We start from the raw sequence: 16,613 nt of genomic DNA on the forward strand, positions 1-16,613 counted from the left end.
CTTCTGTCCCCGGCAGGTGGACCCCAGAGGCTTCTACGACACCTGCATGTACCTGCACTGCAGCGGAACCGGGCTTGGTGCCATCTGCGAGACCTTTGCCAGCTACGCCCGCGAGTGCGCCCAGAGGAGCGTTTTCGTCAGCTGGAGGCGGGCAGGATTCTGTGGTAAGCAGGGGCAGAGCGGGGCACCCAGGAAGCACCCGCCTTTGGGGGGCATCGACCCCTCAAAGCAGAAGGCATCTTTCTCCAAGGCTGCGTGACTCCAGCACATGGCCCACAATCTCCTCCTCTTCCTCCTCTTGTTTCTATCCTGCCATTTCCCCAGACCTGGACTCAATTTGGCTTCCACAAATTCCAAGAATTCACAAAGATAATGGACAGAGGCTCTGAGATTACACCCACAAGCCGCTTTAGCACCCTTGGGTGCAGCTCATCGTTTAAAGTAGCCAGGTGTTCCCTTCCTCTTTTCCTATCTGGGCTGCAGCTCCCTCCTTACATCATTTATTCTGTTACCTCCAGGTTGGGCATCGCTTTCCTTTTGGGTGAAGACAGGCAAAGAAGGTGTTGAGCAGTTCTTCCTTTTCTCTGTCACCCAATAGCATTTCTCCACGTTCCCCACGCAGAGGAGCTACCACCTGCTTGTTCTTCCTTTTACTCCAGATCTAGTCAAAGAAACCTTTTATTACTATTTTTATCTTCACTTGCAAGCCTGAGCTCATTCTGAGCTTTAGCCAGCCTGACTTTCCCCCTGCAACTGTTGGCTACTTGTGTGATGTTTTGGCACTACAGTTCCCATCATCGCTGACCACTGGTCCTGTCAGCTAGGGATGACGGGAGTTGTAGTCTCAAAACATGTGGAGGGCTGAGTTTGGGGATGCCTGCTTTAACCCCAAAACCAAGTGCCAGATTTACTTATAAGCTAAACAAGCTATAGCTTAGGGCCCCACTCTCTGGGGGGCCTCAAAAAAAGTTAAAGGAAAAAAAATGGATGTACATTTCCAAAATATAAGATAAAAAGCAAGTAAAATAAAAGCTACATACAGCAACAGTGTTTTGTATTGTGCAGGCTCCTATGATGTAGGTCATGGGCCCCGCCTGCTCGCCTCCTCCCTAAAATATCACTGGTTTGCTCCTATCTATATATAGGGTGCCTACATTCTGCATGGACTGGTTGCACGGCAACATGTGCAAATGGCTTGAGATACCTATTAGGTCCATAAATTACCATAGAACATATATTCATTAGGGACGCGGGTGGCGCTGTGGGTTAAACCCCAGAGCCTAGGACTTGCCGATCAGAAGGTCGGCGGTTTGAATCCCCGCGTCAGGGTGAGCTCCCGTTGCTCGGTCCCTGCTCCTGCCAACCTAGCAGTTCAAAAGCACATCAAAGTGCAAGTAGATAAATAGGTACCGCTCCGGCGGGAAGGTAAACGCTGTTTCCGTGCGCTGCTCTGGTTCGCCAGAAGCGGCTTAGTCATGCTGGCCACATGACCTGGAAAAACTGTCTGCGGACAAACGCTGGCTCCCGCAGCCAGTGAAGCGAGATGAGTGCGCAACCCCAGAGGCAGCCACAACTGGACCTATTGGTCAGGGATCCCTTTACCTTTTATATATTACCTTTTATATATATGTTTAGGGAATCTTTTAACGTTTGATGCATTACTTTATTTTAATATTGTGTTGGAAGCCACCCAGAGCGGCTGGGGAAACCCAGCCAGCTGGGTGGGGTATAAGTAATAAATTATAATTATAATTATTATTATAATTATTATTATAATTATTATTCAACACAAAAATCAGCAACAATTTGTTGCTGACAAAGGACAGCTGGACATAGAAAGGGCCCCATTACCTTCAGTAGCTGAGGGCCTCATCAAACCTCAATCCAGCCCCTGTCTACATGTATTCTATAGCATTCTGAGTGTGGTCACCCCAAATATCTGTATAATGGGGCAATGATGATGTTGATGGCTGTGATAAGAGGAGGCCAGTTTGCCGAAGTAAAGAGGGGGGCAGGAGCTTCTCTCACCCCCTTGAAGACTGCTGTGTCCCCCACAGTTCTCCCTAGGCATCTGGGAACCTCCCCTTTGAAACTGCCCCTCTTCTTCCCTCTGGACAGAAAAGTCATGCGGGCAAGGAAAGCACTACTCCGACTGTGTCTCCTCGTGCCCCGCCAGCTGTGCTGCGGTGGGTGCAGCCGAGGAAGGGCACTGCCGGGACGAGTGCGTGAGCGGCTGCGAGTGCCCGGCCGGCCTCTACCTGGAAGGGGGGGCCTGCGTCCCGGAGAGCCAGTGCCCCTGCTTCCACCGGCGCCAGAAGTTCGCCCCGGGAGATGTCCTCCAGCAGCGATGCAACCGTTGGTGAGGCTCTGCCCTTCTGAACCCACAAAAGGTTATTTCTCAGGACAGCCGGAAGGAGGACACGGTCCGATTAGTCTTGCCAAGTACAGCAGTATCTTTAGCCCAGGGGTAGCTGGCATTCTTGGAGTTCCTGGAATCACAGAACTGTAAATTGGAAGGGAGAGGAGTCAGGGGTTACGGCGCTTCCTCAGGGTTCAGTTTCCTTGGAAAGAAGGTCAGCAGAGACATCTGAAGGCAGTGCTGTTTAGGGAAGTTTTATTCTGTTTTTAATATTCTGATGGAAGCCGCCCAGAGTGTCTGGGGGTACTCAGCCAGATGGACAGGTTAAAAAAAATAAATTGTTGTTGTTGTCTTAGGATGCATGCTTTAGTTTACACATATACAGTGGTATCTTGGTTCTCAAACTTAATCTGTTCTGGAAGTCCGTTCCAAAACCAAAGCGTTCCAAAACCAAGGTGTGCTTTCCCATAGAAAGCAATGCAAAAGTCTGTTGCAGACTTTTAAAAACAACCCCTAAAACAGCAATTTAACATTAATTTTACTATCTAACGAGACCATTGATCCATAAAAGGAAAGCAATAAACAATGTACTGTACTATAAAATAAATAAGACAGTACTGTAGATGATAAAAAAAATTAAAAAAAATTCTTACCTGCACTGATGATAGTCATTGTTTTATCCATTTCTGCAGTCACACAATCAACCAATCAGTAGCTGAACTGGGTTTCACACAGTCACAAAAACAAATTAACCAAAAAAGCCTCGGAAACAAAAATGCAAAATAAAGAGCAAAACAAAAGCGCCACACTTAATCCATTCCGGAAGTCCGTTTGACTTCTGAAATGTTCGAAAACCAAGATGCAGCTTCTGATTAGTGCAGGCGCCGACAGCTGCATCGGACATTTGGCTTCCAAAAAAAGTTCAAAAACGAACACTTACTTCCGAGTATTTGGTGTTTGGGAACCAAGGTACCACTGTATTGGCGCACGCCATCTCTGAGCTTTGAGACTCCAGGTCAGGCTTCCTCAACCTCGGCCCTCCAGATGTTTTGAGACCACAATTCCCATCATCCCCGACCACTGGTCCTGCTAGCTAGGGATCATGGGAGTTGTAGGCCAAAAACATCTGGAGGGCCGAGGTTGAGGAAGCCTGCTCCAGAGGTTTCAGACAACGGTTCAGTTTCCTTGGAAAGAAGGTCAGCGGAGACTGCAGTGTCTTTAGGGTATATGGTTGTATTGACATATAAATGCAACCTGAGCCTAGGATGGAGGGGCATCAGCCCCCCCCCCCCCGAGATCTTGCTTCTCTGTTAGTCACAGCTTCGGATCTAGCGCAGAACAAGCAGATCTCTGCATCACCAGCTTCCAGGCTGCTTCCAGCTCAGCTCTCCAACCCCTCTCTGGCTGCTTTTCTCCTACCTAGCTAGGTGAGAGGGATGGAGGAAAGAAAAGCCAAGAGACCGCCATCGCTTAGTCGCAGTTCGTGCTGCAAGCCATTTTTGGGGGGATGCTAAGGATGGTACTTAACTGTCCAGCTAAGGTCCTTATCTTAAAATAAACTTGCCTGACAGGTTAAGCAGGCTCCTCTGTTAGATTCCAATCCTCCTTGGGCCCAGGACCCCGAGAAGTGGAAGGGACACCCAGGGCATCATCCAGACTGACCCCCCTCAAACTCACAGCAGTATCTTTGGCTATTGCTCTAGCACCCTGACGTGACTCCCATTCCCTTCTCCCCACAGCACGTGCCAAGGGGGCCGCTGGCTTTGCTCCCGGGACCAGTGTTCTGGGGAATGTGCCATAACTGGTGACCCCCACTACCTGACTTTTGACCGCAAGCGCTTCTCCTTCCACGGCACGTGCCAGTATATCCTAGTGCAGGTAAGGGGTCCAGGTGAGCAGGCAGGAGGTGGGGGGATAGTGTGCTTCTGGCTGGGTGGAAAACCAAATTAGTTGTTTGTTAATTTCAAGAAAATTATACAAAAACCAGGTATTACAAGTTCATTTTCCTGTTTTTATATGAAAAAAATTACTTGATTTTACAAATTGAAATTTACATCGCAAATCATAATCAATAAAGAAAGAAAAAAGATTTCTCTGAATCTTTGGCCTTTCCACTAACCCTCCATGGAGTCCATTCATAATCCTTTCCTGCTGCATCTTAATCCATTTTTTAAAATATCCATTATATCCATAGTTCTTGTTATGTTACAAGCGTTATTACAATCCTGCTAACGATTTTAACTGTTTACAATGGTCTTGAAGGTAAACTATAAACTTTCCCCATTCCTTATTAAAATGTTGATCTTCCTGATTTCTGAGCCTTCCGGTCTACAAGTTCATTTTCTCTTTCACGTCAAAACTCCACGAGAAGTTTCCAATCCTTAATAAATGCCAATAGTTATTTTTCTCTCATTAAACACGTCAACTTAGCCATCTCAGCCAATTCCAATAATTTTAGGAATCGTTCCTTCATAGTAGGTAGGGTTGTATTTTTCCATCTTGGTGTGTGTAACAATCTCACCACTGTCATCTCACTCATCTTGGGGCTGCTCTCCTCCACTTTGCAGGATTATGTGGATGGGAAGCTCCACATTTCCTCGGAGAATGTGGCATGTGGGAATCAAGGGACCAGCAGCTGCCTCCACTCTGTGACCGTCACTGTGCAGAAGGTCTCTGCTCGCCTGTCCTTCACAGGTGAGAGAGAGCAGATCTCTCTTTTTGATTGATTGATTGATTGATTGATTGATTGACTGATTGATTGAATGGAACAGATCATTAAGCAAACAGTCTGTGAGCACCTAGAAAGGAATGCTGTGATCACCAATAGTCAGCATGGATTTCTGAAAAATAAGTCATGTCAGACGAACCTGATCTCGTTTTTTGACAGAATTACAAGCCTGGTAGATGAAGGGAACGCAGTGGATGTAGCCTACCTTGATTTCAGCAAGGCATTTGACAAGGTGCCCCATGATATTCTTGTAAAGAAGCTGGTAAAATGCGGACTTGACTATGCTACCACTCAGTGGATTTGTAACTGGCTGACTGACCGAACCCAAAGGGTGCTCATCAATGGTTCCTCTTCATCCTAGAGAAGAGTGACTAGTGGGGTGCCACAGGGTTCTGTCTTGGGCCCGGTCTTATTCAACATCTTTATCAACGACTTGGATGATGGACTCAAGGGCATCCTGATCAAATTTGCAGATGACACCAAATTGGGAGGGGTGGCTAACACCCCAGAGGACAGGATCACACTTCAAAATGACCTTGACAGATTAGAGAACTGGGCCAAAACAAACAAGATGAATTTTAACAGGGAGAAATGTAAAGTATTGCACCTGGGCAAAAAAAATGAGAGGCACAAATACAAGATGAGTGACACCTGGCTTGAGAGCAGTACACGTGAAAAGGATCTAGGAGTCTTGGTTGACCACAAACTTGACATGAGCCAACAGTGTGACGTGGCAGCTAAAAAAGCCAATGCAATTCTGGGCTGCATCAATAGGAGTATAGCATCTAGATCAAGGGAAGTAATAGTGCCACTGTATTCTGCTCTGGTCAGACCTCACCTGGAGTACTGTGTCCAGTTCTGGGCACCACAGTTCAAGAAGGACACTGTCAAACTGGAACGTGTCCAGAGGAGGGCAACCAAAATGGTCAAAGGCCTGGAAACGATGCCTTATGAGGAACGGCTAAGGGAGCTGGGCATGTTTAGCCTGGAGAAGAGGAGGTTAAGGGGTGATATGATAGCCATGTTCAAATATATAAAAGGATGTCACATAGAGGAGGGAGAAAGGTTGTTTTCTGCTGCTCCAGAGAAGCGGACACGGAGCAATGGCTCCAAACTACAAGAAAGAAGATTCCACCTAAACATTAGGAAGAACTTCCTGACAGTAAGAGCTGTTGGACAGTGGAATTTGCTGCCAAGGAGTGTGGTGGAGTCTCCTTCTTTGGAGGTCTTTAAGCAGAGGCTTGACAACCATATGTCAGGAGTGCTCTGATGGTGTTTCCTGCTTGGCAGGGGGTTGGACTCGATGGCCCTTGTGGTCTCTTCCAACTCTATCATTCTATGATTCTAGAGGGAGGTGACAGGTATGGAGAATCTTTCATGAGTGGACATCAATGCCACAGGGGATGGGTGGGCAGGAGGCTAACCTGAGGCTCTTCAGATTTTGCTCCAGATTGTTGCTGGCTAGGGCTGATGGGAGTTGGAGTCCCACAACATCTGGAGGACTAAAGGGTTCCCACTCTATCCACTCAAATGCATTCACCCTGCTCAGGCTGGGGCTTTTGAGCACATGTGAGGCACGTCCGCATGGAATAGCACAGGTGTTGCTCGTGTGAAGCCAGACAGGTTCCTTGCAGCCCCCCCCCCCCATCCTGGCACAAACGTGCTACCACATTCCCAGGGTGCAAGAGTTCAGAGTCTGAGGATGGCAATGGCTTCCTTCGGCAAACTGAAGGTGGTTTGGAAGATACCTGTGGTGTGATAAATCATCGTAAGAGCCTGCAAAGCTGCCTCCTCCCGAGACAGATCATTGGTCAATCCAGCTCAGGCTGGCAACAGCTCTCCAGGAATCCTGGGCAGAGAGAGGCCTTCCCTAGCCAGTACTTCAGACTTGAGATCCCCTTTGCAACTGGAGATGATGCCAGAGATTGAATCTGGCGCTTCTCTGTGCAAAGCATCGTCTTTCTCACAAACTTTGCAAGGTTGCAGATGCTCTGGGCCCCCCAAGCTACTGTCCATCTAGTCTAACCCCCTTTTCATCCCTCCCTTTCACCTTTCTCCTTTGCTTCCCAGGGGAGCTGTCAGTGAACGGCCAAGAAGTCTCCCTCCCTTTTGCCAGTGCCGACCTGACGGTGCGCCTCGCCTCCTCCTCCTTCCTGCTTCTCCAGGCCTTTGGGGCTCACTTGCTGTGGGGCCTGGAGTTTCCGGCAGTCTACATCACCCTCCAGCCTAGCTTTGCCAACAAGGTGAGCCTGGGATGAGAATAATAATTTTCTTTGCAGCAATATCCCGCCTGCAGCTCTGAGATGTGCAGTGAGCCACCGTTTAGATTTAGAGCCAGACCTAGACCAGCTGAAGCAGCTGGTGTGCCCTTGAGTTTCCAGATCCTCAGGGACATTGATTGATTGATTGATTGATGGTTGATTACCTGTCCTTCACCCTAAGGTCCCAGGGCAGCTTACAAGGTTAAAGGTATTATTAAAAAGCAATTTAAAGCAATCATAAAATCAAGGTGTGTCCTAAAAAACAGCCTCCTCAAGTGTCAAGAAGCCAGGAACAAGAGGCGCTTCTTCAGAATCCTCCAGAAGCTGCACAATGAAGTTTCCAGGGGAGGGAATTCCACAACTTAGGAGCCAACACGGAGAAGGCCCTGTCCCCTTGGGCCACCCCCACCCCTGAGCTTCTGAGGGCAAGAGGGGCCCTTCCTCCAATCTCAGCACCCAACAGGGTCTGTACGGCAGGAGATGGTCTTTCAGGTATTCGGGGACTGAGTCATATGGGGCTTTACAGACAGCATGTGCACTTTGAATTGGGCCCAGAAACAAGCAGGTAACCCGCGCAAGCAGTTTTGAAATGGTTTATGAGATCTGAATGGAAACACACACACACACTCTTCCCACCGCCACCATTAATTTGGCTGCTGCCTTTGGTGGAGTTTCCGAGTCGTCTTCAAGGACAGCCCCATGTAGGGCGCATTGCAGCAATCCAACCTGGAAGTTACCCGGAGCATGGAGGGCTGTGGCCAAGTCATCTCTGTCCAAAAGAGACCGTTGCTGGCAAACCAGCCAGAGATGGAATCCAAGGGCACTGACTCAGCAGTACAGTGGTACCTCGGGTTGCGAACGGGATCCGTTCCCAACATGAAAAGAAAGCAACCCACAGCGGCATGTCTGCGCACGCGCGGGTTGCAATTCACCGCTTCTGCGCATGCGTGTGACGTCATTTTGTGCTTCTGCACATGCGCAAGCGGCAAAACCTGGAAGTAACCCTTTCCAGGACTTCCGGGTCGCCGCAGGACGTAACCTGAGAGAACGTAACATGAAGCAGACGTAACATGAGGTATGTTCCACCTTCCAGGTCCGAGGACTTTGTGGCACCTACAACTGGAACCAGCAGGATGAGTTCACCACGCCGGAGGGAGACGTGGAGTCCAGCGCCGCCGCTTTCGCCAGCAGATTCCGCATCTCGCACGACTGCCCCTCCTTCGGCGCATTCCCTTTTGACCCCTGCAGCATGTACGCCCAGCGGAGGCAGTTTGCAGAGGCAGCTTGTGAGGTCCTCCACAGCCCCCCCTTCCAGGTAAGAGGGGAGGGCCTGCGGCTCGCTAGCGGGGAGGAGATGTAGCCCTGAAACCGCGGCAGAAGCAGGAGATGTATCTGGGCAAGACTTGGGCCCCAGGTCCTTGGTGGAGATCTCATCCCGATCTCAAAAATCTGCCATCCATCTTCATCCTCTTATTTTGTGATTCCCAAAGTAATTGTTGCTGGCTTCTGTCGGGTGGTGAGATTACTGAGGGAGGCCCTAACAGGCAAGGGGGTGGCAACCCAGTCAGATGGGTAGGGTGCAAATTATTACTATTATTATTATTATTATTATTATTATTATTATTACTACTACTATTACTAGGTCTGGCCTCCTAAGTAGACCTTGTTTCCTTGAATAAAGAGTTAACTACACTGACGCCGCGTAAGTTATGACTGACCTGCTCCTGGCACCTGCTAATAATAATGATAACAACAACAACAACAACAACAAAAATAAATAATAATTTCTTATTTATACCCCGCCCATCTGGTTGGGTTTCCCCAGCCACTCTGGGCAGCTTCCAACAGAATATTAAAATACAGTGATGCCTCAAACATTAAAAGCTTCCCTAAACAGGGCTGTCTTCAGATGTCGTCTAAAAGTCTGGTATTTGTTGTTCTTGTTGACATCTGACGGGAGGGCGTTCCACAGGGCAGGTGCCACCACCGAGAATGCCCTCTGCCTGGTTCCCTGTAACCTGGCTTCTTGCAGCGAGGGAACCACCAGAAGGCCCTCGGAGCTGGACCTCAGTGTCCGGACTAAACAATGGGGGTGGAGACACTCCTTCAGGTTTATTATTATTATTATTATTATTATTATTATTATTATTATTAGTATATTATCATTAATTATTATTATTATTATTATTATTATTAGTATATTATTATTATTATTATTATTATTATTTATTCAGTCCTTGCAATTGCCTAATTGGGGCAACAGCTGCTGGCCTCACTAGGTCTGACTGCCTAAGTAGACCTTGTTTCCTTGAATAAAGAGTTAACTTCACTGACGCCATGTAAGTTATGACTGACCTGCTCCTGGCACCATCTATTGCTCTTTGCTGCATTTTCACATTAATATCTTTAGCATCTGAGCAAGTGTTAATGATCGTCTGGGCCTGCCTCAAGCCATCTCTGCGTCCTGGAAAAACCAAGCCGCTGGCTCATGCCAGCGTCCCCATCTCTCCCCTCCAGGCCTGTCACGACGTGGTGGAGCGGGACCCATTCTACCAGCTCTGCCTCTACGATGTGTGTGGCTGTTCCGCCGGCAAAGACTGCCTGTGTGGCGCTGTGGCTGCCTATGCCAGGCAGTGCGCCCAGGAGGGAGCCCCGGTCGCCTGGAGGAACCAGAGCTTCTGCCGTGAGTTTCCTGGGGCGGAGGGCGGGGTGTGGGTGTGCTTGCCGTGTTGTTGGGGCAAGTACCAAGATGGCAGTGCCCGCAAGGGTAGGATGGAGAATAGGGGCAGGCCATGAGAACCTCATAAAGCGGTTCCCAAAGTGGGTGGTACCCATCCCTGGGTGGTGGTGGGATTATTTAGGGGGGCACTAAGAGGGACACGGGTGGCGCTGTGGTCTAAACCACAGAGCCTAGGACTTGCCGATCAGAAGGTCGGCAGTTCGAATCCCCAGGACGGGGTGAGCTCCCGTTGCTCAGTCCCTGCTCCTGCCAACCTAGGACTTCAAAAGCACCTCAAAGTGCAAGTAGATAATTAGGTACCGCTCTGGCGGGAAGGTAAACGGCGTTTCCATGTGCTGCTCTGGTTTTGCCAGAAGCGGCTTAATCATGATGGCCACATGACCCGGAAGCTGCATGCCGGCTCCCTCAACCAATAAAGCAAGATGAGCACTGCAACCCCAGAATCGGCCACGACTGGACCTAATGGTCAGGGGCCACTTTACCTTTACCTTTAAGTGGCAAGGGGGCAGCAGGTGGGGCTGGGGTGGGTGCCTCCAAGCACATTGATCCCTTATTTACATTCGGCTGGAGCCTAGAGACTAGCAAAACGTTTATTTATTTTTTAAGTTTTTATTTATACTTTTTAAAATTTATACATTTCAATAATTTCACAATCATTTTAACATTTCAAAGTTTGACTTGGTTCCCCCTCTTTCTGTGATACCTTACATTTATTTATTTTTAATATAGTCTGCATATTCAAATTCATTTAATTTGCTCATTTAATTATCTACTTTAAATATAAACTCTTATGGAACTGCAGGTTCTTACAATAATCCTGCCAATGTTTTTATCTGTTTGCAATTTATCTGTAAATATTCAACAAACCGTTCCCATTCTTTTATGAAAATGTTTGTTATCTTGATTTCTTATTCTTCTGGTAAATTTCGCCATTTCTGCATACAACGGTACCTTGGTTCTAGAACTCAATCCGTTCTGGAAGTCCGTTTGACTTCCAAAATGTTTGCAAACCAAGGCGTGGCTTCTGATTGGCTGATTGGCTCCAGAAACAATATCAACAGCCGAAAGGACGTTCCGCTTCTGAAAAACTTTTGCAGACCGGAACACTTACTTTTGGATTTGCAGCGTTCGGGAGCCGATTTGTTCGTCAACTAAGCCGTTCAGGAACCAAGGTACCACTGTATTCCATAAGTTTTTGTATCCATTCTTCCTTTGCTGGGACTTCTGCTTCTTTCCACTTTTGGGCGAACAACATTCTTGCCGCTGTAGTTGCATACATGAATACGTTTCTATATATTTTAGGTAGTTCTGTCCCTATAATTCCCAAAAGAAAAGCTTCTGTTTTTTTTTTTTTTACAAAGGTTATTTTAAACATCTTTTTCAATTCATTATATATTGTTTCCCAGTAAGCTTTAACCTTACTACAAGACCACCACGTATGAAAAAAGTATTTAGTTTCGTTGCTCACATGCAGGAACTGGCAAGCAGATAGCTGGTGATTAAGGATAAATAAGTTTAAAAGCAACAAAAAAAATCTTGTAATATAATTGAAAGGAATGGAAAGTGAGCTAGAAATGAGCAAGGAGAATAAAGAAGCAACAAGAGAAAACTTTGGTCACATCAGGAATGGAGTCCAGGAAGCCAGATTTTGCAGAAATTGTATTGAATTTGACTTAATTTGTGGCTGATTTTGTAAAATTTGTAAAACTAATAAAAACGATTTGGCCACATACACACAAAATAATCTTTTGTTGCTGTTCAGCGTTAAATTGTGCTGAAGACCCCGACGGCTTCCTTGAAGACCCAGTGTCACCCCGAGGGCTTCTTGCTGGCAGGATCCTGACCTTTCACCTTTCCCCACAGCTGCACCATGTTCTGGGGGGCAAGTCTATCGGGAATGTGCACCCCCCTGCAGAACGACCTGCGCTGACCTGCGCTTGGGCCCCTGCCAGGATCTGGACCACGTCTGCGTGGCCGGCTGCAACTGCCCAGAGGGGACGGTGCTGGACGATGGCGGGCAGTGCGTCCAGCCTGCCATGTGCCCCTGTGCACATGGGGAAGAGGCGCACCCCCCTGGCAGCAGGATCCAGAAGGGTTGCAACACCTGGTACGTGTTGCAGAGGCAACTGGGAGACGAGATGTTCGGGGGGGGGGGCGTATTGGATCTGGGATCTCGGCAGGGACACTGACAATGGCACCGTCCTCTGGCTCTCGTGGAGTGGAAGGAGATGTTTGATGAAATCACCCTGTGACCTGTCTGTGGCTGCCCTACGGGATAGGTTGGTTTCATTGAATGTCTCGGCCACGTAATCTCGGCTGACGCGCAATAACCCGTGGGGCGTTTGCAACGTGAGTCTAAGGAGAGGTGTGGTGTTTTTTGGATATGGGGTTCTATTTACACATATGTACAACCTGAACATTAAGAAGGGGGGGCCCTCACAGCATAGCACCCCCAAAAATATTGCTTCTGCATTAGTCATGGCTTTGGATTCAGTACAGAGCAAGCAGGTCTCTGTGTGTCCAGCTTCCTATAGATAGATATAGATAGACAGATTGATAGATAGATATAGTTTTTCAAATTAAAAATTTACAGTCACATATCCAACATACAACATAAAAACAAGATATTCCAAGGAATCTCTTGCACTTCTCTCCTCCTCTTTGTGGGTCTAAGAATAAGAATAAGAATAAGAATAAGAATAAGAATAATAAACACTGAGGTCCAGCGCCGAGGGCTTTCTGGCGGTTCCCTCATTGCGAGAAGTGAGGTTACAGGGAACCAGGCAGAGGGCCTTCTCGGTGGTGGCACCCGCCCTCTGGAACACCCTCCTTTCAGATGTGAAGGAAATAAGCAGCTATCTTATCTTTAAGAGATATCTGAAGGCAGCCCTGTTTAGGGAAGTTTTTAATATTTAATGCTGTATTGTTTTTAACACTTGATTGGAAGCCGCCCAGAGTGGCTGGGGAAACTCAGCCAGATGGGCGGGGTATAAATAATACATAATAAATTATGATTATTATTATTATTCGAGGGAGCTGGCTCTGCTCTGGTAAGAGAGTAGCTGCTGAGTGGGGCGGCAGAGGGACGCACGCCCCTTTTTCCAAAAAGACACTTGGAAGCTAGCATTGTTTGCAGAATGGACTTCCCACCTCTCTCTGCATCCCTTCGCTCACATCTCCTTGCCCCTGACCTGTGTTTCAGCGTCTGTGTGAATGGGGCATGGAACTGCACAGAGCAGAGCTGCCCCCAAGCCGTCCTGTGCCCGGGGGAGCTGGTCTACGCCTTTGGCTCCTGCCTGCGGAGCTGCGACAGTCCCGAGGGGAACCTCAGCTGCGCCGGCTTCTCCGATGGCTGCGTTTGCCCCCCTGGCACTGTCTACTTGGTGAGTCCTTCCCTGGCACTGCCCAGCTCAAAATCCCCATTGCCTCTCTTCGCTTCCCTGCCCCCCAGACGGAAGTAGGCAGACTCTCCTTCACTGGGGGCTTCTAAGGAGAGGTTGGGTGGCCCCTTGTTAGCCATGATTCCTGCATTGCCGGGGTTTGGACGGGTCCCTCCCAGTTTTACAATTATATTGTTCATTTGAGGTGCTTAAAGTTGGATATCCATCTGCCAGGGATTCCTCAGCTGAGATTCCTCCATTGCAGGGGGGTGACCTAGGGCATGGGGAGGCAAAGTGAGGCCGGGGGGGGGGCAGATCCTGCCCAATCACCTTCTCAGTCCGGCCCACGTACAGTCCGGGAAACAGCATGTTTTTACATGAGTAGAATGTGTCCTTTTATTTAAAATGCATCTCTGGGTTATTTGTGGGGCATAGGAATTCATTCATTCCCCCCCCAAAAAAAAATACAGTCTGCCCCCCATGGTCTGAGGGACAGTGGACTGGCCCCCTGCTGAAAAAGTTTGCTGACCCCTAACCTAGGGGGTCATTTCCAACATTACAATCCTATTGTCTTTTTACGACAAAAAGCAAGATAGTATAAACAGTGCAATGAGAACGATTTGAAGACTCGTTTTGTCAGAAGTCTTTTTATTTAAGTGTTTATTAAGATGTTAATAGGAAGATTACGTATGTAAATTAGTTTTTTATTCCTTTCTCTCTTTTTTCTTTCTTCTTTCCCTTTCCCTTTCCTTCTTTTTTCTTTCTATTTCTCTTTTCTTTCAGCAATATGAGAGTGTAAATTCTTTGTAAATTTTTGTGTATATGTGTGTAATTTAAACTAATAAAGATTATTATAAAAAAACCCCAACAATCCTATTGTCAGGGTCTGGGGAGGGGAGGAATGGTGGAGTCTGCCTCCCCAGGTTGACCCTTCCAGAGAAGAGGAAGACGGTTTAGAATTACAACAGGGGTTTGAGGGAGGTCACAGCTCAGAGGCAGATGAGGGGAAAAGTTGGGAAATCATGGGAGATGAGGAGGAGGAGGCATCCCAGACCCTCCATCTCCCAGAACCCGGAGAGTCTTAAAAGTAGGAGAGCAAAGAGCTCGAAGACAGAGGGCACATAGCAGCACCGGTAGAGGAGGTGATGATGATGATGGATGAGGAAGTGGGAGAGAAGAGGGTGGAGATTCACTTGGGACAACACCATTATCCAAGAGGCTGTGTTCCAAAGCTTCTCTCTGTAAATATTGACTAAAAAGTGGGTGGTAAGAAACTTTTCCTGGGCTTTGTACGTTCCTGGGCAACCAGCCGAAGGAGTTGCTTACAGCTGCCTGACCCCCAGGGGCGTCTTTGTTGGGATGCAGCCAAGGAATTGGGGGCAATTGGCAGGCCCCCAGCAGGCCCCAGCCCACCGGCCGGTGGGCCGGGCGATCTGCAGTCCTTGGATCACCATAAAACTGCAACCCGAGCTTCAGAAAGCCTTCAGAAGCTGGGCACGCACACTCAGTGGCAAGGAAGGGCTGTGTTGAGCATATTTACAAGCAGTTTATTCAGCACACATCAGGACAAAGGGAAAACATGTCTTCTCCCTTTCGTGTCCAAAAGCAAGCAGCTAAAAGTGAAAGCTATACACCAATGGAACTTCCCAGCAAGCTGTGCTGGAGTGTAAACAGACATGTGACACACAGCAGTCTCATGCCTGTCCCTTAAGGTGAAACGGAATACAGTGGTGCCCTGCAAGACGAATGCCTCGCAAGACGAAAAACCCACTAGACGAAAGGGTTTTCCGTTTTTCGAGGTGCTTCGCAAGACGAATTTCCCTATGGGCTTGCTTCACAAGACGAAAACGTCTTGCGAGTCTTGCAATTTTTTTCGCTCCTCCCCTTTTTCTAAGCCGCTAAGCGCCGCTAAGCCGCTAAGCCTTTAATAGCCACTAAGCCGCTAATAGCGCTAATCCGCTAAGCTGCTAATAGGGGTGCTTTGCAAGACGAAAAAACCACTAGACGAAGAGACTCGCGGAACGGATTATTTTCGTCTTGCGAGGCACCACTGTATTCTAACAGCCTTACCCATAGAGGCTAGTGGCGCCAAGTTCTGGAGGGTGCCAGGGAAGAGGCGGAGGCTGGACGCGGCGCCTCCTGGTATCAGCTCGCCACCCTCGCCATGCCGCGCTGAAGCAGCGCTGTGCCCGGAGCCTCCGTCTGCCATGGCCACCACGGCACAAAGTGGCCAGCTGAGCCCGGACGCTTTGCATCCAGCCTCCGCCTCTTCCCCACCAGAGGAGCCAACCTCCAGCCGCTGCCCGCCTCCAGTGGCGCCATCCTCCCTAAAAAAAGGCAGACAACTCTGGGAAATGGGGCGGGGGCCGCCGGAGGGAGTTTTGAATCACGGTGCCAGATATGCTTAAGACGGCCCTGCTGAACCCTACGGTTCCTTTGACCCCACGTGGATGAGGAGGACCTGCTCACGTTTCCCTGCTGATTCCTTCTTTCAGAACGAGCGCTGTGTCTCCCCGGAGGAGTGCCCTTGCCACCACAACGGCCGGCTGTACCAGCCCAATGACACCATCAGCAAGGACTGTAACACGTGGTAAGGACTCAGCCAAGCCTGCTGTGCTATGCTGGTTGCCACAGACTGGTTGGACGCAGAGGAATGTGGGGGGGAGGCACCAGCTGGTGAACCCTCAAGGGAAGAAGGCTCAGAGCCGGGGGGGGGGGGCGACGGTGAGTGGTCAGAGGGAGAAGAGGCAGCAGACTGGGAAGAGGAGGTGTTGGAAGTTGAGGAGGTAACAAGGCTTAGTGAGCTGTGAGAGTCTGCGGCAGAGAGAAGTCCAGAATCGGAGGCAGAAGCTGAAGCTGGTGAATGGAATCAGGGAGACCAAGAGGCAGAGGTGAGTCAGGCTAGTGAAGAAGCCAGGGTGTCTCCTCCTCCTCCTCTTGCGACAAGCTCCCCACCTCTGGTCTCCCAGAACCAGAAAAGGCATGCAGTGGAAGGAGCAAAGGCAGATAACCTGGCGTAGTCTCAGCTTGCTGGAGAAGGATCTGGCAGAGGAGGAGCTTTGGGGAATCGGAGAGACCAAAGAACACATTTCCCTAGAAATGGTGGCGCTCCCAATTAAGACACACTCCCCCCTCCGTCCCTATT

The 16,613-nt window shown here is 48.8% G+C and overlaps 4 protein-coding genes across 4 annotated transcripts in view; 1 reads left to right on the forward strand and 3 right to left on the reverse strand.

The window, feature by feature from the left end:
* The window catches only part of LOC310827680 (uncharacterized protein), a 919,426-nt gene that overhangs the window by 568,413 nt on the left and 334,400 nt on the right, over window positions 1-16,613 (reverse strand). The window lies entirely within an intron of this gene.
* LOC310827821 (erythroblast NAD(P)(+)--arginine ADP-ribosyltransferase-like) overlaps window positions 1-16,613 on the reverse strand; it is an 840,324-nt gene that overhangs the window by 407,151 nt on the left and 416,560 nt on the right. The gene's annotated exons all lie outside the window — the stretch shown is intronic.
* LOC310827789 (uncharacterized protein) overlaps window positions 1-16,613 on the reverse strand; it is a 232,250-nt gene that overhangs the window by 70,967 nt on the left and 144,670 nt on the right. The window lies entirely within an intron of this gene.
* The window catches only part of LOC310827875 (SCO-spondin-like), a 163,936-nt gene that overhangs the window by 13,387 nt on the left and 133,936 nt on the right, over window positions 1-16,613 (forward strand). The window contains exons 11-20 of the mRNA XM_083704405.1: window positions 17-164; window positions 2,119-2,359; window positions 4,099-4,237; window positions 4,927-5,053; window positions 7,158-7,330; window positions 8,442-8,663; window positions 9,866-10,031; window positions 11,952-12,195; window positions 13,291-13,471; window positions 15,964-16,058. Of these exons, the coding sequence (XP_083560531.1) occupies window positions 17-164; window positions 2,119-2,359; window positions 4,099-4,237; window positions 4,927-5,053; window positions 7,158-7,330; window positions 8,442-8,663; window positions 9,866-10,031; window positions 11,952-12,195; window positions 13,291-13,471; window positions 15,964-16,058 (1,736 nt within the window). The remainder of the gene's footprint in view (window positions 1-16; window positions 165-2,118; window positions 2,360-4,098; window positions 4,238-4,926; window positions 5,054-7,157; window positions 7,331-8,441; window positions 8,664-9,865; window positions 10,032-11,951; window positions 12,196-13,290; window positions 13,472-15,963; window positions 16,059-16,613) is intronic.

Source organism: Podarcis gaigeae, assembly GCF_964106915.1.
Source record: "Podarcis gaigeae genome assembly, chromosome: 12".
Lineage (NCBI taxonomy): Eukaryota > Metazoa > Chordata > Lepidosauria > Squamata > Lacertidae > Podarcis > Podarcis gaigeae.